This window comes from Rana temporaria, chromosome 4, assembly GCF_905171775.1.
Source record: "Rana temporaria chromosome 4, aRanTem1.1, whole genome shotgun sequence".
Classification (NCBI taxonomy): Eukaryota; Metazoa; Chordata; class Amphibia; order Anura; family Ranidae; genus Rana; species Rana temporaria.
In genome coordinates this window covers 466822278-466844641 of record NC_053492.1, presented here as the reverse complement: position 1 = coordinate 466844641, position 22364 = coordinate 466822278, and the positions used below count along the sequence as shown (strand labels likewise).

Genomic DNA, 22364 nt, shown 5'->3' with positions numbered 1-22364 from the left:
CTCGCAGTGCATTATGGGGCGCATCGCGGCGGGTGAACTTCCCGCGAGTGCCCCATATGCTTGTCTGTTCTATGAACAAACGAACACCTGATGTTCGAGTCAAACATCAGGACCATCCCTACATGACATGTTATGTATAAATGTACTCGCCATAACATTATTTTTCACATCAAAGAAAAAAATTGGGCTGACTTTACTGTTCTCTTATTTTTTAAATAAAAAAAGTGTTTCCCCCCCCCCCCAAAATAGTGTTTGTGTGACACATTGTGTTTTTTGTGCCTATATCTAATTGTTGGCCAGTTTTGGGTCATGTTCCCCTCTACTGAGGAAGGCAATGCTCCATTACCAGCTCTCTTCCCTTCCCCACATCCCTGCTTGCACAGGTGCGCCCCCCATGGCCGGAGGAATAGTCTACAGGAGCCAGAGCATTGCACTTGCCATCCACCCATCACAGTTGCAATGCTTTGCAGGCTCCAATACAAGAAAATAATGAATGCACATTTCTTCATCAATCAAAATGGGTGCAATGTTTTTTTTTTTGGGGGTAAAGGTAGACTATGGGCCAGATCCACAGAGCAAGTACGCCTGCGTATATACTGATACGCCGGCGTACTTTCAAATTTCCCGCGTCGTATCTTTAGTTTGAATCCTCAAACCAAGATACGACGGCTTTTGGGTTCGATCCGACAGGCGTACGGCTTCGTACGCCTTCGGATCGTAGGTGCAATACTTCGGCGCCCGCTGGGTGGAGTTTGCGTCGTTTTCCGCGTCGGGTATGCAAATTAGCGATTTACGACGATCCATGAACGTACGCGCGGCCGTTGCATTTTCTAACGTCGTCTGTAGTCGGCTTTTTCCGGCGTATAGTTAAAGCTGGTATTTTGCGGCGTATAGATAGACTTGCCATGTTAGTATGGCCGTCGTTCCCACGTCATTTTGCGTAAATCGTCCGTGAATAGGGATGGACGTAACTCACATCTAAGTTCAAAATTTACGTCGTTACGACGTCATTTCGCGCAAAGCACGGCGGGAAATTTCTGGACGACGCATGCGCAGTTCATTCGGCGCGGGGACGTGCTTCATTTAAATGAAACCCGCCCCCAACCCACCCAATTTGAAATCCGCCGCCAGAAATATACTACGCCACCGTAACTTACGGCGCAAACTCGCTGAGGATTCGAATATACGCCAGGTAAGGTACGGCGGCGTAGTGTATCTCTGATACGCTACGCCGATCGAAATGTATGTGGATCTGGCCCTATGCCTTTAATGCAAATTTTACTTTAAAACATTGTATTTTTTTGTGCCTCTATCCAATTGTCGGACAGTTCTGGGTCATGTTCCCTTCTACTGAAGGCTTTGCTCCATCACTAATAAGGCACTAGTAGCTCCCCTCCCTTCCCCTCATCCCTGCCTGCACAGGTGCGCCTGGAAGAATAGTCTGCAGTAGCCAGAGTATTGCACTTGCCATCCACAAATCACAGCTGCAATGCTTTGCAAGCTCCAATGCAAAAAATAAAAATAAAATAATAATCAATATGGGTGCATATATTATTTTTTTGCAAAAAGTTTGCTAATTCTGTAATGCAAAGAGGGGGGGGGGGGGGGGCTATCCCTTTTATGCATAGATCAATATCACAATACTTTAAAACATTGTATCTTTTGTGCCTATTGGGTTATTCTCCATTACCAGCTCCCTTCCCTTCCCCACATCCCTGCTTGCACAGGTGCGCCCCCCATGGCCGGAGGAATCGTCTACAGGAGCCAGAGCATTGCACTTGCCATCCACCCATCACAGTTGCAATGCATTGCAGGCTCCAATACAAGAAAATAATGAACGCACTTTTTTTTCATCAATCAATATAAGTGCATGCATTATTATTATTATTATTATTAGTTGTGGGTAAAGGTAGACTATCCCTTTAATGCAAAGATCAACATCACACTACTTTGTAATATTGTATTTTTGTGCCTATATCTAATTGTCGGATAGTTTTGGGATATGTCCAGATCCACTGATGAGGGTATAATGAATGCACATTTCTTCATCAATCAAAATGGGTGCAATGATAATTTTTTGGGGGTAAAGGTAGAATATTCCTTTAATGCAAAGATCGCTTTAAATCATTGTATTTTTTGTGCCTCTATGCAATTGTCGGGCAGTTTTGGGTCATGTTCCCCTCCACTGATGATGAATATGCTCCATCACTAATAAGTCCCCAGCAGCTTCCCCCTCCCTCCCATCCATCCCTGCCTGCACAGGCGCGCCCCCGCGCTCGGGCTGCGCGTCCCCGTGCAATCTCTTCCCCCGTTTGTGGGATGGCCGTCGGTCGGGAGCGAGCAGCCTGGGCCGGCACATGCCCGGACCCCGGGGATCAGCGGGAAGATGGCGCAGAGAGCCGAGTGATCGGACGGGCCGGCGGCCGGCGGGATGTCACGGATTTCATGACGGCAGCGGGTACGTGTCCCGGCGGCAGCCGCATCCTCCTTCCCCGGGCTGGACCACACAGCATCCTCCCCGCACCGCATCCCGGCCCCGCCGCTTCCATCCCATCCCTATTGTTCTCCCACCTTCTACAACGCTACCGTCTATGTCTGCCCCATCAGCATGCTCCCATGTCATGTGATTTGTTGTGTCCCCCAAAGATGAGCCCCTCTGCCCCCCCCTGCAGCAACCCCCCCCCCCTCAGTAACCATGTATCCATCATATTGCAGATTTCCCCCAATATCTGCATTTTACTACTTTTTTCACTACCGGTTGGTAATATTTCGCCTTCGTCACCGCGGTTCATGGCAACTCTTATCCACCCCATGGGCAGTTGTCTTGTCTATGGCCATGGTGGATATTTCATGGAGAGCAGGCCTCTAGACTGGAGGGGCTCACCATGGGTCACCTTGTTCTGCCCTCTCTAGACTGGTCGGGCTCACCATGGGTCACCTTGTTCTGCCCTCTCTAGACTGGACGGGCTCACCATGGGTCACCTTGTTCTGCCCTCTCTAGACTGGACGGACTTACCATGGGTCACCTTGTTCTGCCCTCTCTAGACTGGACGGACTCACCATGGGTCACCTTGTTCTGCCCTCTCTAGACTGGAGGCACCATGGATCACCTTGTTCTGCCCTCTCTAGACTGGACAGGCTCACCATGGGTCACCTTGTTTTGCCCTCTCTAGACTGGATGGGCTCACCATGGGTCACCTTGTTCTGCCCTCTCTAGACTGGACGGGCTCACCATGGGTCACCTTGTTCTGCCCTCTCTAGACTGGACGGGCTCACCATGGGTCACCTTGTTCTGCCCTCTCTAGACTGGACGGGTTCACCATGGGTCAACTTGTTCTGCCCTCTCTAGACTGGACGGGCTCACTATGGGTCACCTTGTTCTGCCCTCTCTAGACTGGAGGGGCTCACCATGGGTCACCTTGTTCTGCCCTCTCTAGACTGGATGGGCTTACCATGGGTCACCTTGTTCTGCCCTCTCTAGACTGGACGGGCTCACCATGGGTCACCTTGTTCTGCCCTCTCTAGACTGGACGGGCTCACCATGGGTCACCTTGTTCTGCCCTCTCTAGACTGGATGGGCTTACCATGGGTCACCTTGTTCTGCCCTCTCTAGACTGGACGGGCTCACCATGGGTCACCTTGTTCTGCCCTCTCTAGACTGGACGGGCTCACCATGGGTCACCTTGTTCTGCCCTCTCTAGACTGGACGGGCTCACAATAGGTCACCTTCTTCAGCCATCTCTATGTTGGTCGTGTCAACCATAGGTCACCTTCTTCAGCCATCTCTATGTTGGTCGTGTCAACCATAGGTCACCTTCTTCAGCCCTCTCTATGTTGGTCATGTCAACCATAGGTCACCTTCTTCAACCCTCTGTATGTTTGACAGATCATCCATGGGTCACCTTCTTCGGCCCTCTCTATGTTGGACAGATCAACCATAGGTCACCTTCTTCAGCCATCTGTATGTTGGACAGATCAACCATAGGTCACCTTCTTCAGCCCTCTCTATGTTGGACAGGTCTTCCATGGGTCACCTTCTTCAGCCCTCTCTATGTTGGACAGGTCTTCCATGGGTCACCTTCTTCAACCCTCTGTATGTTGGACAGATCAACCCTAGGTCACCTTCTTCAGCCCTCTACACTGAACAGGTGAGCCGTGGGTCACCTTTTTCAGTCCTCTCTATGTTGGACAGGTCAACCATAGGTCACCTTCTTAAGCTCTCTACACTGGACAGTCCAATTGTGGGTCACCTTGTTCAATCCTCTCTTCACTGAACAGTCCCACTGTGGGTCACCTTGTTTAGCCCTCTCTATTCTGGTTGGTGCCACTGTGGGTCACATTGTTTAGCCCTCTCTATACTGGTTGATATAAACTCTTATCTACCACATGGGCAATTGTCTTGTCTATGGCCGTGGTGGATATTTCATGGAGTGTAGGCCTATCTCTATACTGGACAGGTTCACCATGAGTCCCCTTGTTCAACTCTCTCTACACTGCACAATCCCACCCTGGGTCACGTTGTTCAGCACTTTCTATGCTGGACAGTTCAACCATGGGTCACCTTGTTCAACCCCCTCTACATTGCACAATCTCGACATGGGTCACGTTGTTCAGCACTTTCTATGCTGGACAGTTCAACCACGGGTCACCTTGTTCAACCTCCTCTACATTGGACAGTCTCACCATGGGTCACGTTGTTCAGCACTTTCTATGCTGGACAGTTCAACCACGGGTCACCTTGTTCAACCTCCTCTACATTGGACAGTCTCACCATGGGTCACCCTGTTCAGCCCTTTCTATGCTGAACATAGAAATGTAAAGGGGGATGAACAAGGTGACCACTTTGTTCATCCCCCTTTACATTAGATTAGACAGTCTCACCATGGGTCACCTTGTTCAACCCTCCCTACACTGGACAGTCTCACCGTGGGTCACCTTGTTCAACCCTCCCTACACTGGACAGTCTCACCGTGGGTCACCTTGTTCAGCCCTCTCTATGCTGGAGAGGCCAACCATGGCTCACCTTGTTCAACCTCCTCTACATTGGACAGTCTCGCCATGGGTCACGTTGTTCAGCACTTTCTATGCTGGACAGTTCAACCATGGGTTACCTTGTTCAACCCCCTCTACACTGGACAGTCTCACCATGGGTCACCTTGTTCAACCCTCTCTATGCTGAACATTTCAACCACGGGTCACCTTGTTCAACCTCCTCTACATTGCAAAGTCTCGCCATGGGTCACGTTGTTCAGCACTTTCTATGCTGGACAGTTCAACCATGGATTACCTTGTTTAACCCCCTCTACATTGGACAGTCTCGCCATGGGTCACCTTGTTCAGCTCATTCTATGCTCGACAGTTCAACCACGGGTGACCTTGTTCAACCCTCCCTACACTGGACAGTGTCACTGTGGTTCACCTTGTTCAGCCTTTTCTATGCTCGACAGTTCAACCATGGGTCACCTTGTTCAACCTCCTCTACATTGGACAGTCTCGCCATTGGTCACCTTGTTCAACCCTCTCTATGCTGGACAGGCTAACCATGGGTCACCTTGTTTAACCCTCTCTACACTGGTAATGTCAACCATGGGTCACCTTGTTTAGCCCTCTCTATACTGGTTGGTCCCACTGTGGATCACCATGTTTACCCCTCTCTTTACTGGTTGATACGAACTCTTATCCACCACATAGGCAGTTGTCTTGTCTATGGCCATGGTGGATATTTCACGTAGAGTAGGTCTTTCTAGACTGGACTGGTCCACCATGAGTCACATTATTTAGCCCTCCCTATGCTGGTTGATATGAACTCTTATCCAGCACATGGTCAACAGTTTGGTCAACTTGGTGGATATTTTACAGAGAGAAGACTCCTCTATACTGGACTGGTCAGCTTGTTCAACCCTTTCTGCACTGGACGGGCCCACCATGTGTAACTTTGTTCAGCCTTCTCTTTGCTGAACAGGTCCACCATGTGTCACCTTGTTTACTGGTTGATATGAATTGTTATGCACCAAATTTGCAGTTGTCTAGTCCAGGGGTCTCCAAACTACGGCCCTCCAGTTGTTTTCAGAAACTACAATTCCCATCATGCCTAGCCGTGTCTGTGAATGTCAGAGTTTTACAATGCGTCATGGGAAGTGTAGTTCCACAACAGCTGGAGGGCCATAGTTTGGAGATCCCTGGTAGTCTATGGCCATGGTGGATATATCATGTAGAGCAGGCTTTGCTGTACTGGATGGCCCCACTGTGGGTCACCTTTTCAGCCTTCCTAGCCTTCCCTATACTAGCCAATCTCACCATGGGTCACCTCTTTCAGCCCTCACTATACTGAAAGGTCCCATCATTGGTTGATATGACCTCTTTTATATCACACAGACAAGTTGTATATGGCCATGGTTGATTTTTCATGGAGAGCAGGCCCCTTTATACTGGTTAGACCCACCATAGGTCAACTTGTTTAGCACTTTGTTCACTAGACAGTCCCACCATTGCCTGATACGAACTCTTATCCACCACAAGGGCAGTGGTCTTGTCTATGGCCATGAAGATACTTTATGTACAGAAGTCCTCCCTATACTGGATGGTTCCATTGTGGGTCACCTTGTTTGCCTCTTTCATATACTGGACAATCCTACCATGGGTTACCTTGTTGAACCCTCTATACTGGATGGTACCACTATTGCTCACCCTGTTCAGCTATCCTTTTACTGGACAGTCTCACTGTGGCTCACCTTGTCCAGCCCGCTCTATACGGAATGTTCCCACCCCGGGTTACCTCTTTCAGCCCGCTCTATACTGAATGTTCCCACCCCGGGTTACCTTGTTCAGCCCTCTCTATCCTGGACGGTCCCAACACAGGTTACCTAGTTCAGCCCTCTCTATACTGGACGGTCCCAACACAGGTTACCTTGTTCAGCCCTCTCTATCCTGGACGGTCCCAACACAGGTTACCTTGTTCAGCCCTCTCTATCCTGGACGGTCCCAACACAGGTTACCTTGTTCAGCCCTCTCTATCATGGACGGTCCCAACACAGGTTACCTTGTTCAGCCCTCTCTATCATGGACGGTCCCAACACAGGTTACCTTGTTCAGCCCTCTCTATCATGGACGGTCCCAACACAGGTTACCTTGTTCAGCCCTCTCTATTCTGGACGGTCCCAACACAGGTTACCTTGTTCAGCCCTCTCTATCATGGATGGTCCCAACACAGGTTACCTTGTTCAGCCCTCTCTATCATGGATGGTCCCAACACAGGTTACCTTGTTCAGCCCTCTCTATACTGGACGGTCCCAACACAGGTTACCTTGTTCAGCCCTCTCTATCCTGGACGGTCCCAACACAGGTTACCTTGTTCAGCCCTCTCTATCCTGGACAGTCCTAACACAGGTTACCTTGTTCAGCCCTCTCTATCCTGGACGGTCCCAACACAGGTTACCTTGTTCAGCCCTCTCTATCCTGGATGGTCCCAACACAGGTTACCTTGTTCAGCCCTCTCTATCCTGGATGGTCCCAACACAGGTTACCTTGTTCAGCCCTCTCTATCCTGGATGGTCCCAACACAGGTTACCTTGTTCAGCCCTCTCTATACTGGACGGTCCCACCCCAGGTTACCTTGTTCAGCCCTCTCTATCCTGGATGGTCCCACCCCAGGTTACCTTGTTCAGCCCTCTCTATCCTTGAAGGTTCCAACACAGGTTACCTTGTTCGGCCCTCTCTATCATGGACGGTCCCAACACAGGTTACCTTGTTCAGCCCTCTCTATCCTGGATGGTCCCAACACAGGTTACCTTGTTCGGCCCTCTCTATACTGAATGTTCCCACCCCGGGTTACCTTGTTCAGCCCTCTCTATCCTGGATGGTCCCAACACAGGTTACCTTGTTCAGCCCACTTTTTACTGGATGGTCCCACCATGGGTCACCTTGTTTGATCCTAAGCCATTCACAGGCCACCAAATTGGTCAGATTTGGGAAATCGAAAATGAAAAAAATGGCTTTTATCGGATATCTACAGGGAATTGTATGTTAACCTGGTAAGGTTTTTATGAAGCCTTACACTTCTGTGGCTCCATGCCCGAAAAAACATACCAGAAGTGACATTAGCCACTCAACTGAATGTCACTTGGGTCCACCATAGGGGGTTGCACACACATACTAGTGCCAATTTAGGATCCAATTATACTACAAGCACGTCTTCAGAGAGTGGGAAGAACCACAGGTAGAGCATGCAAACTCCATGCAGACAGTATCCTAGTCAGGATCCAAGCCAAGCATCCCATTGCTGCAAGGCAGAAGTGCTAACCACCATGCCACTGAATTGTCAAAAGTCATCCTATAAAGAAAAATACCAACAGGCCAGTTACTAGTTCGCACAAACCATACAAAGCACCCTTGCCCAAGTCATACGGACCTGGTAGGGACATTTTAAAGTGGTTTTGAATCCATATCTCCATCCATATCTCCATTGTAGCATAACCATTTTTCCCCATAAAGTAATATCTTTGTATCTGTTATCCTGTTTTGTTTTGTATCTCATTGCGTCTGATCCAGCCTCTTTCAGGCACTTCCTGTCTTCATTCACTGGCTCCATTGTTGGCTGAACAACGTTGCTCTGGACTGACTGTCGGAAAGTGACAACAGTGGAACATGCCTCCTCCTGTGTTGTCACCCTGTCGCTTGTGCCACTGATAGAGACAACAGGTGACCATGCAGACACCTATAGGGACTTGTGACAGGGTGACAACGCAGGACCACACAAGGGAGACAATAGTCACCCCGTAACTGGAAGCTTCTGAACATGGTCCTTCATTGCATGATCACCTTGTACTTTAACGACATTCGCAAAAGTAAAAAAAAATACTAAAAACAACTCCTGGAAAAATACATCTATAGCTTAATGTAGAGTATCTAAGAAAAGTGAGAACACCCCTCACATCTTTGTAAATATTTTATTATACCTTTTGATGTGACAACATTGAAGAAATTACACTTTGCTGCAATGTAAAGTACAGCGGAACCTCGGATTGTGAGCAACGCGGTTAACGAGTGTTTCGCAATACGAGCACTGTATTTTGAAAAATCCTAACTCGGTTTGCGAGTGTTGTCTCACAAAACAAGCAGGATTCAGGCCAAAGCGGTGTGCAGTACCGCGTTTGGCCTGAGGTGGGGGGGCGTTGGAGCCGAACGAGGTCAGCTGAGCTGTCCTCTGGCATTTCCGGCTGTTCCCAAGGCTCTCTGGCGCCCCCCCCCCCTCTGGCCACATGCGGTATTGCATGTCATTGAAGTCAATGCGGAACTAATTATTTTCATTTCCATTGAGTTCAATGGGGAAACTCGCTTTGATATGCAAGTACTTTGGATTACAAGCATTCTCCTGGAACGGATTATGCTCGTCATCCGAGGTTCCACTGTAGTGAGTGTACAGCTTGTATAACAGTGTAAATTTGCTGTCCCCTCAAAATAACTCAACACACAGTCATTAATGTCTAAACTGCTGGTAACAAAAGTGAGTACACCCCTAAGTGAAGATGTCCAAATTCTTTTTTTCTGAAAATGTCCAAATTGGGCCCAATTGGCCATTTTCCCTCCCAGGTGTCATGTGACTCGTTAGTGTTACAAGGTCTCAGGTGTGAATGGGGAGCAGGTTTGTTAAATTTGGTGTTATCGCTCTCACTCTCTCATATTGGTCACTGGAAGTTCAACATGGCACCTCATGGCAAAGAACTCTCTGAGGATCTGAAAAAAAGAATTGTTGTTCTACATAAAGATGGCCTAGGCTATAAGAAGATTGCCAAGACCATGAAACTGATCTGCAGCACGGTGGCCAAGACCATCCAGCGGTATAACAGGACAGGTTCCCCTCAGAACAGGCCTCACCATGGTCCACCAAAGATGTTGAGGTCACGTGCTCAGCGTCATATCCAGAGGTTGTCTTTGGGAAATAGATGTATGAGTGCTGCCAGCATTGCTGCAGAGGTTGAAGGGGTCAGACTGTCAGTGGTAAGACCATACTCTGCACACTGCATCAAGTCGTCCCAGAAGGAAGCCTCTTATAAAAGATGATGCACAAGAAAGCCTGCAAACAGTTTACAAGCAGACTAAGGACATGGATTACTGGAACCATGTCCTGTTGTCTGATGAGACCAAGGTAAACGTATTTGGTGTCAGATGGTGTCAGGCGTGTGTGGCGGCAACCAGGTGAGGAGGACAAAGACAAGTGTGTCTTGCCTACAGTCAGGCATGGTGGTGGGAGGGTCATGGTCTGGGGCTGCATGAGTGCTGCCGTCATTAGGGAGCTACAGATCATTGAGGGAACCATGAATGCCAACATGTACTGTGACATACTGAAGCAGAGCATGAGCCCCTCCCTTCAGAGACTGGGCCGCAGGGCAGTATTCCAACATGATAACGACCCCAAACACACCTCCAAGATGACCACTGCCTTGCTAAAGAAGCTGAGGGTAAAGGTGATGGATTGGCCAAGCATGTTTCCAGACCTAAACCCTATTGAGCATCTGTGGGACATGCTCACACGGAAGGTGGAGGAGCGCAAGGTCTCCAACATCCACCAGCTCTGTGATGTCGTCATGGAGGAGGGGAAGAGAACTCCAGTGACAACCTGTGAAGCTCTGGTGACCTCCATGCCCAAGAGGGTTAAGGCAGTGCTGGAAAATAGTGGCGGCCACACAAAATATTGACACCTTGGGCCCAATTTGGACATTTTCACTTAGTGGTGTACTAACTTTTGTTGCCATCGGTTTAGACATTAATGGCTGTGTGTTGCGTTATTTTGAGGGGACAGCAAATGTACACAGTTATACAAGCTGTACACTCACTACACAAAATTGTAGATACAAAGTGTCATTTCTTCACATGAAAAGATAGAATAAAATATTTACAAAAATGTGAGGGGTGTACTTACTTTTGTGAGATACTGTATATGAAATTGTGATTGAGCTTAGATCTATTTTAAATTGTTTTATTCATTTTACACCTTATATTACAGATGGTACATTTAACCCCCCCTTTTTTTTTTTACAGCAGATGCTTAATATTTTTTTACTATCGTATGAACATTTTGGGCAGTACAAATGAAATCAATGAAAAAACAAACAAAAAAAAAAAACACAAAAACAAACTCAAAGGGGCAGATCCACAAAAGAATTACGCCGGCGTATCTCTTGATACGACGCGTAATTTAAAATTTTGCGCGTCGTATCTTTGTTTTGTATCTACAAAACAAGATACGACGGCATCTGGGCTCGATCCGACAGGCGTACGTCTTAGTACGCCGTCGGATCTTAGGTGCATTTTTTCGGCGGCCGCTAGGTGGCTTTTCCGTCGATTTCCGGGTCGAGTATGCAAATTAGCTAGTTACGGCGATCCACGAACGTACGTCCGGCCGGCGCATTTTTTTACGTCGTTTGCGTTTGGCTTTTTCCGGCATATAGTTAAAGCTGCTATATGGTGGCATACTCAATGTTAAGTATGGCCGTCGTTCCCGCCTCGCATTTTGAATTTTTTACGTCATTTGCGTAAGTCGTTCGCGAACAGGGATTTCCGTAGAATGACGTCACCATTGTAAGCATTGGCTGGTTCCGGTTTTATTTCGAGCATGCGCACTGGGATACCCCCACGGACAGCGCATGCGCCGTTAAAAAAAAACGTTGTTTACGTCGGGTCACGACGTATTTACATAAAACACGCCCCCACCACATCCATTTGAATTCCGCGCCCTTACGCCGCCAAAGGTACACTACGCCGCCGTAACTTACGGCGCGAATTCTTTGAGGATTCGAAAAAAAAAAAAAAAAACTTACGGCGGCGTAGTGTATCTTAGATACGCTGCGCCGGGCGGAAAAATGCGCCGAGGTACGTGGATCTGCCCCAAAAACTCAAAAGCAATAAATTACCAGGGCCAGTTGTCGTTAGTTAACTTAAACCTAGTCCAGGTGGTTTGGTCTTTATTATTGGATCTTAACAATGAATTGTCTTATGTTACTCCTATTAGCTAATCAACTTTATGCTATGATGCTGTTGCTTCAGGTTGCAAAATGTAACGGAGAAGCTGATTGGTCGCTTTTGGGGAGCTTTTCTTAAGGCACTTTCTATAAATGAGGCCAGATATCCTCAATGTACTGGTATATTTAGCTCGGTCTCGCTATTTTTTCATGTTGGTAAATATCTGTGTCGTGTGGATTGGGCAGATCTGAGTTTTGTGTAATATTTTAATGGCATTTCTGTTCTTTGTTCTCTTTTTTGTAAAAAAAAAAAAAATAGTACACCTCGACCCGTTATTAGGGTTGTCCCGATACCATTTTTTTAGGACCGAGTACAAGTACCGATACTTTGTACTCGCCGATACCGAATACCGATACTTTTTTTAAAATGTGTCCCCAAATGCAGCCATGTCCCCCCACATATGCAGCCATGTCCCCCCACAAATGCAGCCATGTCCCCCCACATATGCAGCCATGTCCCCCCACATGCAGCCATGTCCCCCCACATATGCAGCCATGTCCCCCCACAAATGCAGCCATGTCCCCCCACATATGCAGCCATGTCCCCCCACATATGCAGCCATGTCCCCCACATATTGCAGCCATGTCCCCCACATATTGCAGCCATGTCCCCCCCACATATTGCAGCCATGTCCCCCCACATATTGCAGCCATGTCCCCCACATATTTCAGCCATGTCCCCCACATATTACAACCATGTCCCCCCACAAATGCAGCCATGTCCCCCACATATTGCAGCCATGTCCCCCCACAAATGCAGCCATGTCCTCCCACATATTGCAGCCATGTCCCCCACATATTGCAGCCATGTCCCCCACATATTGCAGCCATGTCCCCCACATATATCCAGCCATGTCCCCCACATATTACAACCATGTCCCCCCACAAATGCAGCCATGTCCCCCCACATATTGCAGCCATGTCCCCCCACATATTGCAGCCATGTCCCCCCACATATTGCAGCCATGTCCCCCCACATATTGCAGCCATGTCCCCCCACATATATCCAGCCATGTCCCCCCACATATATCCAGCCATGTCCCCCCATATATCCAGCCATGTCCCCCACATATATCCAGCCATGTCCCCCACATATATCCAGCCATGTCCCCCACATATATCCAGCCATGTCCCCCACATATATCCAGCCATGTCCCCCCACATATATCCAGCCATGTCCCCCACATATATCCAGCCATGTCCCCCATACCTAGATGATGCCGCCGCCGCGTTAATCAGCGTGCGGGGAACATTACAGCTTTCGTTTGAATAGCTGTGTTCCCCTCCGCGCCGTGTATAGACACTCCCCCTTGCTCGGGATTGGACAGATCACTCGTCCAATCCCGAGCAAGGGGGAGTGTCTATATGCGGCAGGGCGGGGAACACAGCTATTCAAACGAAAGCTGTAATGTTCCCCGCACGCAGATTAACGCGGTGGCTTTGCGGTATGCAGTGGCGGCGGTGGGTTTGCGGCGGCGGGGGGGGGGACAAGTATTCGGCCAGGCATCGGGGGCATTTGCGGCAGTACAAGTACTCCCGCAAATACTCGGTATCGGTCCCGGATCCGATACTGGTATCGGTATCGGGACAACCCTACCCGTTATAAAATATAGGAAAATGCATCTGCAACTTTTTACAGCAATTTAAAAATGTACTCAGAGCCAGGGTTTGACAAATTTGCTTGGAATCTAGGAGCCAGCTAAAAAAGTTAGGAACCAGAAACGCGCCCCCAGTCCCAGCCGAGCTTGCACGCAGAAGCGAACGCATACGTGAGTAGTGCCCGCATATAAAAGCAGTGTTCAAACCACACATGTGAGGTATCGCCGCGATCGTTAGAGCGAGAGCAATAATTCTAGCCCTAGACCTCCTCTGTAACACAAAACATGCAACCTGTAGAATTTTTTTAAACGTCGCCTATGGAGATTTTAAAGGGTAAAAGTTTGTCGCCAATCTACGAGCGGACGCAGTTTTGAAGCGTGACATTTTGGGTATCAATTTACTCGGCGTTACATTATCTTTCGGGCTAACTTTACTGTTGTCTTTTAATTAAAAAAAGTGTATTTTTTTCCCCAAAAAGTGCGCTTGGAAGACGGTGTGACAGAATGTATTGCAACGACCGCCATTTTATTCTCTAGGGCAGGGGTCTCCTAACATTCTAAACAAAGGGCGGTTTATTGTCCTTCAGACTCTAGGAGGGCCGGACTGTGGCCAGCGGGAGTGTAAATATTCCTGGCATCAGTGGGAGTAAGCATTGCCACATTTGGTATTAGGGGGAGGAACAGTGCCCAGTCCTTGGTATTATAGGGAGGAATAGTACCCCATTTTTGGTGTCAGTGGGAGAAATGATGCCCCATTGTTTGTGCCAGAATTGTGTCTTGTATCAGTGGGAGGAATAGTGCCCAAGGGGCCGGAAAAGGGCAAGCAGAGGGCCACATCTGGCCCTCGGGCTGCAGTTTGGAGACCACTGCTCTAGGGTGTTAGAATAAAAAATATATATAATGTTTGGGGATTCTAAGTAGAGGGAAGGAGATGGCAGTGAAAACACAGGGGAAGCTTCATTAGCATTGCTGGTTGTCTTGTCATGCCAACGGCCACCACAAGATGGCGCCAGATCACAGAAGGAAGCAAAGGCCTGCAGAAGGCCGCAAAGCCGCGGCCTCAATTACCGGCCGGCGCGTGGGGGGGGGGGTAGTGGGGCGCACGGAGACACAGGATCGGGTGTCTCTGTGCGCCCCCACCTCGCGATAGCATCAGGCTGCGCCGGCTGGTAATTCAGGTTGTGGCTTTGCGGCCTTCTGCAGTGCAGGCCTATGCTTTCTTTTCCCAGGCGCCAGGTTGCTAATTCTAGTCGCGACCTGGCGCCCGGATTTCATCGGTAGCCCTGACCACAATATTTTCATTTAAATATGTTCATCGGTAGCCATGCTGCACCTGTGGCCACGAGCCGGCTTTAACTACTTGAGGTCAGGGTGGATAAAAAGCAATGATTTTAAAAATATAAATAAAAAAATCAGATTTTTTAAATTTAAATCTGATTTTTTTTTTAATCAAATTTATTTTAATAAAAAATCTACCCAAAGATAGTTTCCTATTTAACCACTTACAGACCGGAGGATTTCCCCCCCCTTAATGACCAGGTCATTTTTTGCGATACAGCACTGCGTCGCTTTAACTGACCATTGTGCGGTCGTGCGACGTTGTACCCAAACCAAATTAACGTCCTTTTTTTACCACAAATAGAGCTTTATTTTGGTGGTATTTGATCACCTCTGCAGTTTTTATTTTTTGCGCTATAAACAAAAAAAGAGCGGCAATTTAAAAAAAAAAAAAAACTTTTTGCTATAATAAATATTCCCCGAAAATATATAAAAAACATTTTTTTCCTCAGTTTAGGTCGATACGTATTCTTCTACATATTTTTCCTAAAAAAAAAAAAACGCAATAAGCGTTTATTGATCGGTTTGCGCAAAATTTATAGCGTCTACCAAATAGGTGATAGTTTTATGGCATTTTTATTAATAATTTTTTTTCCTAGTAATGGCGGCGAACAGCGATTTTTATCGTGACTGCGACATTATGGACGGACACATCGGACACTTTTGACACTATTTTGGGACCATTGTCATTTATACAGCGATCAGTGCTATAAAAATGCACTGTTACTGTAAAAATAACACAGGCAGTGATGGGGTTAACCAGGAGGGGGCGCTGTAGGGGTTAAGTGTGCCCTAATGTGTGATTCTTACTGTGTGGGGGCGTGGCTGGGTGTGTGACGTCACTGATCGTCGTTCCCTATGACAGGGAACAGATGATCAGTGACAGCCTGACTAGGAAGCACGGGGAGAGGTTTGTTTACACTCGCCTCTCCCCGTTCTTCGGCTCTGTGACCTGATCGCGGAACACCGGCGGCGATCGGATCCACTGTTCCAACAGGGACGGTCATGGAGAAGAGGACCGGATCGCGAGTGCACCTGCGACCCACAGCTGGGATCTTAAAGGGGACGTACATGTACGCCCCTTGTGCCCTGCCGTGCCATTTTGTCAACGTAGATCGTTGTGCGGCGGTCCTCAAGCAGTTAAACCGTTATTATGTGTCTCAGAAGTTGAACTCGGATAGTAAGATTACAAAAGTTACATTTCCAGGTCTGAAAATGCCGTTTCAGTTACAGGCGGGGCCTATTTCATGTGCTCAAGGTGGCCAGAAGCATGTGAAACCCCCAAATTAGAGATATCACTTCGAGAGTTACTGGAGTTACAAGAAGCGAGAGTGACCCAGCAAGTTATTTAAATATCACAAACTGCATAGGGGGTTCTTTACTGTCAGAGCGGTAAGGATGTGGAACCCCCTTCCACAATTGGTGGTGTCAGCAGGAAGTGTCGATAGTTTTAAAAAAAAACCTTTTAGATGGGAATCTCAGCAAATGCAATGTACAGGGATATGGGAAATGATAGTGACATAAACACACACACAGATCCTCAATGCTTAACCTACTGTTCCAGACGCTGACAGCGTGAGGAGAAAAAAAAGCCGATCACCGGCTCTTGTGTAAGGGACATCGGTCCCCAGTGGAAGAGGCACATCAGCCTCATTAGTGCCCACCAGTACCGCCTGCCAGTGCCCACAGTGACCATCAGTGCAATGAAGTGCCACCTATCAATGCCCACGAGTGCCACCTATCAGTGCCCACCAGTGGTGCCAGTCAGTGCCTCATCAGTGCCACTTAGCTGTGCTGCCTATCAGTCTCACCTACCAGTGCTGATCATTGCCCCCCATCAGTGCCCATCACTGCCACCTCTCAGCGCCCATCACTGCCAGCTATCAGTGCCACCTATTAGTTGCCAATTCTCAGTGCCCACCAGTGCCACCTATCAATGGCCTTCAGTGCCACCTCTCAGTGTCACCTCTCAGTGCCCAACCAGTGCCGCTTCTCAGTGCCGCCTTATCGGTGCCCATCAGTGCAGCTTCATCAGCGTACATCAATGAAAGAGAAAAATTGCCCGTTTGCAAAATTTTATAACAAAATATAAAACGGTTTTGTATTTTTTAAAAAAAAAATCGATCTTTTTTTTTATTTTTTATAAAGAAATAAAAACCGCAGAGGTGATCAAATACCACCAAAAGAAATCTCTATTTGTGGGAAAAAATTATAAAAATTAATTTGGGTACAGTGTTGTATGACCACGCAATTGTCATTCAAAGAGTGAGAGCGCTGAAAGCTGAAAATTGGTCTGGGCAGGAGGGGGGTGAAAATGCCCAGTAAGCAAGTGGTTAATGACACAATTTTCACTGTCTGCCGTAGGGGAGTCTAAACCTGATGCTTTATCCCAACCAGGGTTCTGTGAAAACTTAAGGGTTCCTCCTGAGGTTGCTGGGGGTTCCTTGAGCAGTGACCAATGGTGGATTGATCTCCTACCTTTGCTGACCACCAATTAGAGCGGCACGATTCTGGCTAAAATGAGAATCACAAATTTTCTTTTTCCTAGAAGATAGATCACAATTCTCTCACGATTCTCCCGGCGTGACTTCATCTTTCACATTAAAATAAAAAAATTGGGCTAATTTTACTGTTTCGTTTTTTTTTATTTTTTATTCATTGGAGTGTATTTTTCCCCAAAAAATTGCATTTGAAAGACTGCTGGGCAAATACATTGCGACAAAAAATATTGCAGCAATTGCCATTTTATTCCCTAGGGTCTCTGCTAAAGTATATATAATGTTTGGGGGTTCCAAGTACCGTATATACTCGAGTATAAGCCGAGTGCGCAAAATGTTGACTCGAGAATAAACCGAGGGGGGCATTTTCAGCACAAAAAAAATGTGCTGAAAATGCCCCCTCGGTTTATTCTCGAGTCAACATTTTGCGCCTGATCTCCCGGACTTTGGGGACCCGGTACCGGCCGACTTGGCACACACATGTAGCCCCACTCTTCCTCTACAAGTGTGCAAGGTTTGTTGTCCGGCGGACCTACGGCCGGGGAGCACCGATTTTTCAAACCTGGGCACCCCTTCCATAGACTCCCATGTTAAATGGTCATTTCTGCGGTGAATTTAGGGACCCGGTACAGGCCGGTCGTAGGTTCCCTGTACCCGGGTCATGTAGCTACATTTCTCCTCTACAAGTGTGCAAAGTTTGTTGTCTGGGGGACCTACGGCCGGGGAGCACCGATTTTTCATAGCTGGGCACCCCTTCCATAGACTCCCATGTTAAATGTCAGTCTAGTCATGGGCACAGTGAGGCATGGGCATAGTGAGGCATGGGCACAGTGAGGCATGGACACAATGAGGCATGGACACGGTGAGGCATGGGCATAGTGAGGCATGGGCACAGTGAGGCATGGACACAGTGAGACATGGACACGGTGAGGCATGTACATGGACACAGTGAGGCATGGGCACAGTAAAGCATGGGCACAGTGAGGCATGGACATGGGCACAGTGAGGCATGGGCACAGTGAGGCATGTACATGGACACAGTGAGGCATGGGCACAGTGAGGCATGGACACAGTGAGGCATGGACACAGTGAGGCATGGGCACAGTGAGGCATGGACACAGTGAGGCATGGGCACAGTAAAGCATGGGTACAGTGAGGCATGGGCACAGTGAGGCATGGACACAGTGAGGCATGTACATGGACACAGTGAGGCATGGGCACAGTAAAGCATGGGCACAGTGAGGCATGGACACAGTGAGGCATGTACATGGACACAGTGAGGCATGGACACAGTGAGGCATGGACACAGTGAGGCATGGGCACAGTGAGACATGGACACAGTGAGACATGGACACAGTAAGGCATGGGCACAGTGAGGCATGGACACAGTGAGGCATGGACACAGTAAGGCATGGACACAGTGAGGCATGGACACGGTGAGGCATGTAAATGGACACAGTGAGGCATGGACACAGTGAGGCATGGACACAGTGAGGCATGGACACAGTAAGGCATGGACACAGTGAGGCATGGACACAGTAAGGCATGGACACAGTGAGGCATGGACACGGTGAGGCATGGACACGGTGAGGCATGGACACGGTGAGGCATGGACACGGTGAGGCATGGACACAGTGAGGCATGGACACGGTGAGGCATGGACACGGTGAGGCATGTACATGGACACAGTGAGGCAGGGCCGTCTTAATAGCATCATGGGCCCCTGGGCAAAGTAATGCTCTGGGGCCCCTACAATTATGACAGTGCAGGTAAACAGACATCAAGAAGGTAGGAGGCAGACTTGCCTCCCCTGTGTATCTATCACTCTCAGTGCCATCATGGGGCCCCCAATTTCAGGGCAGTGTGGGCTCAAGGACCAGCTGCTTTGGGGAAAGTGCAGGGCGCCCCCATGCAGCCGGGGCCCCTGGGCAGTGCCCAGGTGTGCCCTCTCATTAAGACACACTAGGCTTATACTCGAGTCAATACGTTTTCCCAGTCTTTTGTGGTAAAATTAGGTGCCTCGGCTTATATTCGGGTCGGCTTATACTCGAGTATATACAGAATACCGATCCGTAATGATCCGCCACGTGAACATCCGCTTGCTCATCGGGGATCGCTCCATCGATCCCCGCTGAGCGGGCGGATGAAAGGGCGGTCCCCGCACACTGTGCAGGGACCGCCCTGTCAGATCTCCGCTGTCCCCTATTGGGGGATCGGATGAACACGGACCGTCTGTCTGTGTTCTTACGATCCGATCCGCAGACAGATTTGAAAAATAGGGTTTTCCTCTGTCTGAAGAATCGGAGGATTGCGGACCCGGATGAGATTGGGTGTCAGTGGATGTTCATCCGCTGACACCCGCGATCTCATAGGGATCAATGTATGTCCCTTTTTCATGGATGAAAAAGCCTGTGTGAAAGAGCCCGTAGTGTGTCCTAGGGAGTGATTCTAACTGTGGGGGGAGGGGGGGACAGCTGGGCTACCTGTGTATTGATTGGTTTGCGCAAAAAGTTATATCACATCAGAAAAAAAAATATTTTGGCCCAGATTCTCAAAGGGCTTACGACGGCGCAACGCAATGTGCGCCGTCGTAAGTCCTAATCTGGGCCGTCGTATCTATGCGACTGATTCTTAGAATCAGTTACGCATAGATATCCATTAGATCCGACAGGCGTAAGGCTCTTACGCCGTCGGATCTTAAATGCGATTTTTTTTCGCCGCTAGGTGTCGCCTCCGTCGTTTTCCCCGTCGGGTATGCAAATTAGCAAAATACGCGAATTCCCGAACGTACGCGCGGTCGACGCAGTGAAGTTACGCCGTTTACGTTAGATTTGCGCCGCGTAAAGTCGCCCCTGCTATATGAGGGGCAACCAATGTTAAGTATGGCCGTCGTTCCCGCGTCGAAATTTAAAAATTTACGTCGTTTGCGTAAGTCGTCCGTGAATGGGGCTGGACGCCATTTACGTTCACGTCGTAACCATTGCGACGTCATTTAGCGCAATGCACGTCGGGACATTTTAGGGACGGCGCATGCGCATTAGGTTCGGCGCCTAATTTAAATGCTATAGGCCCCCTACCCGCCTAATTTGAATTAGGCGGGCTTGCGCCGGGGGTTTACGCTACGCCGCCGCAACTTTACAGGCAAGTGCTTTGTGAATCAAGCACTTGCCCGTAAAACTTGTGGCGGCGTAACGTAAATGAGATACGTTACGCCGCCGCAGAGATGCGGCGATCTACGAGAATCTGCCCCTTTGATTTCGTGACTCAACCAGGCACTCAGATTTGGTGAAGTATGTTCAGATCACGGCCATGAGTAAGCACTGAGACAGTGTGAAACGCGTAGGCTGGTTTTTTCCCCCCATTTTTGCTGCTTTCCTGTAGTGCATTTTCTATTGATTTTACAAATAAAGAGTTTTTTTGGAGTGCGGCTGTCCATCCTTTTGAAGTTTCTACCATGTTCAGATCACCGTTGTCTTCTGTAGGGTTGCTATGGGCGACTGCGGATCGTTGAAGTCAACTCCTGAATTTAGAAATCTAGGCCCAGATTCTCAAAGGCGTTACGACGGCGCAACACCATTTGCGCCGTCGTAACTCCTCATCTGGCCCCTCGGGTATCTATGCGACTGATTCTAAGAATCAGTTACGCATAGATACCCATTAGATCTGACAGGCGCAAGGCTCTTACGCTGTCAGATTTCAAAAGCAATATTTTTTCCCGCCGCTAGGTGTCGCATCGTCGTTTTCCCCCGTCGTCTATGCAAATGAGGTAATTACGCGAGATTTCCCGAACATACGCGAGGTCGACGCTGAGAATTTACGACGTTTATGTAGCGTACGCGACGCGTAAGGTTGCCCCTGCTATTAGGAGGGGCAACCAATGTTAAGTATGGCCGTCGTTCCCGCGTCAAATTTAAAAAAAAATGACGTCGTTTGCGTAAGACGTCCGTGAATGGCGCTGGACGCCATTTACGTAAACATCTAAGCAAATGACGTCGGGGCGACGTCATTTGGCGCAGTGCACGTCGGGTAATTTACCCGACGGAGCATGCGCAGTACGCTCGGCGCGGGAGCGCGCCTAATTTAAACGGTGCCCGCCCCATTTGAATTGGGCGGGCTTGCGCCGAGCGATTTAACGATACGCCGCCGCAAGTTTACAGGTAAGTGTTCTGAGAATCAGGCTGTAAACCTGCGGCGGTGTAACGTAAATCACATACGTTACGCTGCCCAGGAGCAACGTAAATGTAGGAGAATCTGGGCCAGAGTATATTATTGCAAAAAAAAAAATGCTTTTTCCATATCATTTGCAAACAGTGCGGCTTATCTGTGTACCGTATTTATCGCGGTATAACGCGCTCCCGCGTATACCGCGCACCCCCAAAGATGACCCGAATCCTGTGGAAAAAAAGTGTTTTTTGTACTTACAGTTTTGGTGTCTTGCGCAGCGTCCATCGGCGGCCTCGTCGGGTCCGGCGTTCGTCTGCGGCTTCGGGTGTCCTCTTCGGCGGGTCCGGCGTCCTTCTGCGGCTTCGGGTGTCCTTCAGCGGCTTCGGGTGTCCTTCTGCGGCTTCGGGTGTCCTTCTGCGGCTTCGGGTGTCCTTCTGCGGCGGGTTCGGTGTCCTCTTCGGCGGGTCCGGTGTCCTCTTCGGCGGGTCCGGTGTCCTCTTCGGCGGGTCCGGTGTCCTCTTCGGCGGGTCCGGCGTCCTCGCGTCCTCCCCGCTCGTTTCCCGTGCCGAGTTTTGAATACTGCGCCGACATATACAGAGCGCAGTACACTCGTGTATTGTCGGCAATGCTCGGCTACCCGCGCTGACGTCCTGTACGTCCAGGACGTGAGCGCGGAAGGAGCCGAGACTGCCCGACTATACCCGAGTGTACTGCGCTCGGTATATGTCGGCGCAGTATTCAAAACTCGG

At 48.9% G+C, this 22364-nt stretch overlaps 1 protein-coding gene across 3 annotated transcripts in view; it reads left to right on the top strand.

The window, feature by feature from the left end:
• The first annotated feature begins 2306 nt into the window (after nucleotides 1–2306).
• The window catches only part of PAK5 (p21 (RAC1) activated kinase 5), a 192217-nt gene continuing 172159 nt past the window's right edge, over nucleotides 2307–22364 (top strand). For all 3 annotated transcript variants that reach the window (XM_040351711.1, XM_040351710.1, XM_040351709.1), the window contains exon 1: nucleotides 2307–2458. In XM_040351711.1, the coding sequence (XP_040207645.1) occupies nucleotides 2320–2458 (139 nt within the window). In that variant the 5' untranslated portion in view covers nucleotides 2307–2319. The remainder of the gene's footprint in view (nucleotides 2459–22364) is intronic.